This window comes from Herpailurus yagouaroundi, unplaced genomic scaffold (assembly GCF_014898765.1).
Source record: "Herpailurus yagouaroundi ecotype Mexico unplaced genomic scaffold, PumYag 545, whole genome shotgun sequence".
Lineage (NCBI taxonomy): Eukaryota > Metazoa > Chordata > Mammalia > Carnivora > Felidae > Herpailurus > Herpailurus yagouaroundi.
The window spans coordinates 1,170,077-1,176,640 of record NW_024412762.1 but is presented as its reverse complement, the minus strand read 5'-3'; the positions used below and the strand labels follow the sequence as shown (position 1 = coordinate 1,176,640).

The 6,564-nt window shown below is 53.2% G+C and overlaps 1 protein-coding gene across 5 annotated transcripts in view; it reads right to left on the bottom strand.

Moving 5' to 3' along the window:
- TANGO2 (transport and golgi organization 2 homolog) overlaps positions 1 to 6,564 on the bottom strand; it is a 36,909-nt gene that overhangs the window by 6,404 nt on the left and 23,941 nt on the right. For 4 of the 5 annotated variants that reach the window (XM_040465124.1, XM_040465122.1, XM_040465121.1 and 1 more), the window contains 3 exons: positions 5,343 to 5,462; positions 4,687 to 4,801; positions 1,107 to 1,177 (listed from right to left, as the gene is read on the bottom strand). In XM_040465124.1, the coding sequence (XP_040321058.1) occupies positions 1,107 to 1,177; positions 4,687 to 4,801; positions 5,343 to 5,462 (306 nt within the window). Of the gene's footprint in view, positions 1 to 1,106; positions 1,178 to 4,686; positions 4,802 to 5,342; positions 5,521 to 6,564 lie in introns of all 5 variants that reach the window. The other variant, XM_040465125.1, reaches the window with a different exon arrangement.

Sequence of the window (6,564 nt, the reverse complement as noted above, 5' to 3'; positions counted from 1 at the left end):
GAAAGAAAGAGGGGTGCCTGGGTGGCTCAGTCAGTTGAGCATCCAACATCAGCTCAGGTCATGATCTCACAGTTAGTGAGTTCGAGCCCCACACTGGGCTCTGTGCTGACATCTCAGAGCCTGGAGCCTGCTTTGGATTCTGCGTCTCCCTAGGGCTGAGGGGTAGGAAGAGTGGGGGGTAAATGCTAATGGGGATGGGGGTTTCCCTTTAGGGTGATGAAAATGTGACAGAATTCAATAGCAGTTCAACAGCAGGTGTGATAATTGCACACCTTTGAGAATAGACTCAAACCTACTGAATGGTACAGTTAAAATGAGTAAATCGTATGATACATGAATTATATCTCAACAAAGCTTCTATTTACATTTTTTTTTTGATGTTTATTTATGTTTTGAGGGTGGGGGAACAGGGTGTGAGCGGAGGAGGGGCAGAGAGAGAAGGAGACACAGAATCTGAAGCAGGCTCCAGGCTCTGAGCTGTCAGCACAGTGCCTGACGCGGAGCTTGAACTCATGGAACATGAGATCATGACCTGAGCTGAAGTCAGATGCCCAATAGACTGAGCTACCCAGGCCCCCCAACAAAGCTGCTATTCAAAAAAAGTGACACGGATCAGGCAAGTTAAAGCTCAAGTAAACAACATGATGTATTTGAAATGATTTCCCTCCCTCCCTCTATCCCATCCTTCCTTTCTTGAGCAGAAAACAAGCATCTCCAGTCACAGAATCTCAAGTACTGATAAACTGAGGAAGGGCATCACAGGGGTGCTTTCCAGATGCTTCCACAAAGGCCTCTGGGCCAATGCATAGAATTGTAAGAGGGGCCTGTGTAAGAAAGGTAAGAGGGGCCTGTGTCCTTTTTTGCCTCTTAGTTTTTGATTCTCTCTGGCAGTCAAGAGCTCAGTGCTAGGGAAGGCTTAAGCTGTGGGCAGGTGGCCTTGGCTGTAGGCAGCCTGACATGTGGACTCTGAGGCCATAAGATACACGAACAGCAGAAGAGCATAGTCCCAGGAGAGAAATGTGACAGGGACCCAGGCTCTGAAAAGTATACAGGTGTCCCTATAGAAGCAGCCCCCACTTTGTCACCACCCACCAGAGCAGGCTTACCTGGTGCCAGGACGACAGGCTCAGGCTCCCCCCGGTTTCCATAGTAGCAAACGACATCACCCTTCTCTGTGCTGTAGACAGGAGGAGAGAGAGGGTCAGAAGGGAGCCATGGGGGGTTCTGATCTCTTACTGCCTGGCAATCCCCACGGCCCCATCCCCAGCACAGGGACAATGGCTCGCCATAGCCAGGGCAGGAGCTAGTGAGGGCTCCAGCCTCTCAGGGGCCTCTCAGGTAGGCGCTTTGAGTCTCCTGGCTCCTGACTCCCGGCTCACTGCAGGGACCAATGGCTTGGGAGCAGCCTGGGAGGGACAGCATCTAAAAGACCCTCCTGCCTCATTGAATGCTCCCGTGGCATGGGTACTTGCAGGCTCATGTGTCAATAACTGCTCTGTACCCATAAACACCAGTCACCGCCCACACAGCTCATGTCTGGATACCTCCAGACAGAGAGGGATGCCCCAGGGTAACAGAGGCTTCAGAACAAAGCATCAAAGATCACATTTGCCTACTTTCATGCACTGCATGTACATTTAAAAATAGTTCAAAGTGCTCAGAGCTGAAAATGTTCCCACTCCTACTAAATACCATAGCAAATCTTCCTACTAAGACTTAGAATTGCCTTCTCTGCAAACTGGAGAAGGACTCTTCCTGGCCTGTGAGCCGCCCTCCTGGAGGCACGGAGACCACCACACATGGGACCTGAGCCTTCAAGATGAACAATCGCAAAGACCAGGTGGGGCTGCCGGGGAGTTCCACCGGCAATGCCCACTCTGGCCCCACATGGCTTCACATTCTGCTCATCTTTTTCCTCCCCACAGCCGCTGGCTCATTTTATGAGATATCTGGCTAATGACTTCAGGAATTTTGTTTGTAGGCAAAAACCTAGAAAGCATGAAGACCCATGGATTGGACACCAACTCTCCCCATGCCTGGTTAGGGACCAGCTATGGTGATGATGGGATTCTTTTCTTCTCGGCCCTGACTTCTTCCCGGCACCTATCACCAGGGCTGCTTGGTTACCGCTGACTCCCTCTGGCCTCTGCCCTGCACACCTGGCCCTTGGGAATAACCCGCTGGGTTCCCCTGGCTGCCACCTGTCCTTGAGGGCTGTGTCTAGGGAGATATGGTCCAACCCTGTGGCCCCAGGAGCCAGGAGAGCTGTTCAGGCACTGATGGGCCCAAGGCCTACCTATAGGAGCCACCTGCCCATGCATGCATCCACTCAGAGCACAGGGCCCTCATCACCCAGCCACTTGACATGGCTGCTGAGCACCAAGTCCTGCTGGGCTACTGGTCTCCCAGACTGGATCAGATGTACACAGAACGACAGATAGGAAAAGTGGTCCCTGTACAGGGGGAGCATGGAGGGCAAGGGAACAAGTGTCCGTGCCAGCACCCACCTCCTCCCATGGACACTTCAGCCTCTACATCAATGCGACTATCCACGCGGCAGGTGTGTGTCCACATGCAGTGGACAATTAAGGCACAGTGGGCCTAGGGCTCCTTGTAGAAGGAAACAGGCTCAGGACAGGCATCTGGTCATTGGCAAACCATGGGGCACTGACCACCTACCCTGATGGAAACTGATGACCTCCACTGACCTCTGGGGCATTGGCAGCAGGGGCACACAAGGAGAGGGCAGCAGGGAGGGAGAATGTGAGAGATGGATGCCCACTTCACCGAAGGGCAAAATACACAAAACGCCTACAGTTCCTGGGCCACATCTCTGAAGTACAAGTCCTGTGGAAGGGAGCACAGGACACCCTACCCACCTTGTCGGGCTGTTCCCACAAATGCCTGAATCCTCCAGCAGCTCTGCGAGGCCTACTCAGAGAAATGCACGTGGGCCCTGGGGCATCAGAGGTGGGAACACCCAGCCAGGGCCTCTCCACATTGGCCATCCTTCGTGGCTGTGACATTACCACTCCCCCACCTGACGTGATCTGCCTTATACACCAAGACTGTCAATAGCGTCTACTCTTCTGTCTGCACATTTGTCTGCCCGCTTGTAGACAGGGCCAGGCGGGAGACTGGCACCTAACATGCAACCCCAGCCATCCCCCCGCTTCTGCCCGCCATCTGACCGCCAGCCCTGGGCATGGGCTCTGGGATCCCCCCGCCAGGGACATGGGTCCCGCATGACTCCTGCTAACCTGTACCAAACACCAACAATTACTTCACCACAAAGCTCAGTGTCCGCAGTGGGAAGTGGACCACAGGCAGTGCCCACTTCTCAACTGACACTCAGCAAATGCTGCTGACCAATAGGCCCTGGGCTACAGGCAGCCCTGTGGAGGTCCAGAGCAGGGTAGCTGGTGTCTGAGCTAATACAGGGTTGTGGCCAGGGTCCAGGCATGGGAGTCACAGAGATAAACACACTCTGAGAAGCCAGGCTGCAGCCACTGGCGGCTCAGAAACACAGATGCTACCGGCTGGTGTCCAGTGGCACCACGGCCGTGCGTGCAGTGCTTCTTCCCAACCTGGTGCCCACCTGATGGGATGTGACTACTGTCTCCAGAGGCACCTGGACCCCCCAGCCAGGTGCCCAGAGAAGCACCACAAGACCCCAGCCCTACGTCACTCCAGCAGGGGTCTTAGCCATGTCAGCTGCCTGTCGGAGCTCAGCCATATCAGGTGTACACAGGGTGGTGGCTGTGAGGACGTGCCAAGTGTTGCACATGAAGGGCTCAGCACATCCCCCAAACAGCTACGCAGGTAACTGCTGGTTGCTGCACCTCTGTGTGCCTCACGTGGACCTGGCAACATCCCCAAATGCCACTTCCCCACATGGCCCAGGCCTTCTGCTGGGTTCCAGCAGCCAGACTCCTAACTCTCAGCCAGCACAGGCACCCCTGAGGCTCCAGGCCCGTGCTTCCTTGGGGACCCTTCCACCTGCCTCTGCTCCTTGCCTACTTGTCTGACTCCAAGTAGGGAAAGACTTGCCCCAAACGCCTGTACAGGCGAGTGTCCATGTCCTCTGGTGACAGGGCCCGTGGGCAGCTGGGACAGCTTTGTTGCCCCTTGACAACTCCAGACAGGCCAAGGGAGCTATCCATTGAGTGCCTTGCAGAACCTGAAATGAGCTGTGCTGCAGGCTCAGACACGCCTCCCTGGAGAAGCCGCCGTGAGGCTCCAGCGCTCAGCAGCACCCGACCACACCGTGCTGCCAGGCTCCACACCAGTCAGCGGTGCTTGGACCTTCCTTCTCTAGCCTGGGACGCTTCTGCCACCAGAGATCAGGGCATGTGAGGGTCAGAGCCAAAACAGGGGACTCCTTCGCCACAGACATGGGGAGACCTCATGCCTGGAGATGCCCACTGGAGTCATGCTACAGCTGTCGTGCAGGAGCTGGTGGCCCTCACGGCACCACAGAAAGCCCGAGCTCTGTTCGTTGAGTCCCCATGATAGTCGGTTGGTCCTCGGGACCCTCACCATGTCCAACAGGAGCAATGTCCCTGGGGAGGCCACCACAGTACCCCAAGCTTAGTGGCAGGGTGGGAACCCCACTTCCTGTCAAGCCCATGACCCAGCTCTGTGGCAGCACCCAGTGGGTTGCCATCCCCTTCCCAGCAGACCCACCTCAGGTCAGCTGCTATGAGGTTAAAGCCGTTGTACAGGTGGCCCTCCGCAGAGACCTTCTTCAAGTAGGACAAGCTGTCCATGTCTGTAGTCAGAAAGTGGGTCACAAGTTCACCTGTGGGTAGGGGACAGACACACGTGGCCAAGGCAGCAGGGCTGAGTCCCTCTTCATGGGGAGACTGACATGGGGCTGGTACGAGCTAAACACCACCATGCCAGCCATATCTTGTTGACCTAGCAGCTAATGAGGTCTGCATCAAGAACTCTGTTTTTGTTGGGTTTTAATTTTTTTTTCTTCAATTATACCCCCTAACGAAGTACAGCATGAGGGAAAAAAATCTTCCGTGGGAACAATGTGTGTCTTCCAAGGGGGTATTGCTCTGCAAACATTTGACAGGTGGGGAACAATGACGACAGTCAGAAGTGACACTTTGGTTGGGGCACAAGTGTGGAGAGTGTTCCCTGAGAGGGGCAAACCCTATCTGTGCAGGTGGGTGCTGCATGGGCCGGGCAGCAGGTGGTTCCCACAGTAATGGCAGCCAGTGGGCCTTAGGACCAGAAACACCCCTCTTCCCCTTCTTCTACCTCCTGTGTCTACATGTGCCCAAGGAAAGCCCACCCCCTGCCCTGCCCGCTCCACCACTGCCCCATGGTACCTCGGCCCCGGGCATCCCGGTCCTGCCGTGGTTGCAGGTAGTTGGTGAGCGCGGCCAGCTTCCCCCGTGTGCTAATGCCCAGCCACGTGCCTCCTTCCTTGCCTTCCTCCATGTCAAGTCCTGTGACAGATGACGGTGTCACCACCAGTAGCACTTACCACGGCCCTGTCCTTATGTCCTAGGGAGACACATAATCAGTCCAGCAGTCCTAGCTATGGGACAGGGGCTTGAACTCCTCATTGCAAGACAGCCCCAAAGCCCACAGGGCACATGAGAGAGACCCTGCCCCCTAGGATGACATCTGATGCCCACAGGAGTCCCTGAAAGCTTGCAGTAAAACCTGGCACATGCAGAATGCATGCTGGTGCCTGGACCGGCATTGGGCTGGGAGCACGGTGCCAGCTCTGTCCTAGAAACAGCACCATGCCCCAATCCCACACCCTGGATCAGGTGCAGGGCCACTGGCTGTCCTCCCCCAGTAGGACACACAGGCCCTTAGGGTGGGTACTTCACTAGGAGTCCGGGGTATATCCAGGCCCACCTGTGAGCTTCATCCCCACCCCATAGGCCCAGGCCATGGTTAGTACTCCAAGGGGCCTCGCCACAGGGTCAGTGAGGCCCTTAAAGCCACAGGAAAGCATCTTACTAGACTAGAGGATCATTTTAGTTGAAGATTGGGGTAAAAGCAACTAAGTCATTAAAATGTCATTTTTATAATAATAAGTTATAACAATAAAAGAAATAAGAAATATAAAGATCAGAAAGGAAGAAGTAAAACTGTCTGTTTATAGACAGCAGGATAACATATGAACAAAATCCAAAAGGAATCTACCCCCTCAACCAAAAAAAAAATTATATTTATATTTACATAGATAGATATAGATATAGATGTACAGATATACATGATATAGAGATAGATATATAGATATAGATATAGATATAGATATAACATAGATATAGATACAGATATAGATATAGATATAGATATAGATATAGATATAGATATAGATATAGATATATCTAGGGGGCGCCTGGCTGGCTCAGTTGGAAGAGCTTATGACTCTTCATCTCAGGGTCCTGAATTCAAGCTCTACTTTGGGTGTAGAGATTACAAAAAAATAATAATAAATTAATTTTTAAAAATCTACGAGAACTAGTAAGTAAACAGTTGCAAAATCAGAAAATGAAAATTTAATAATACCATTTACAATAGCACTAAACC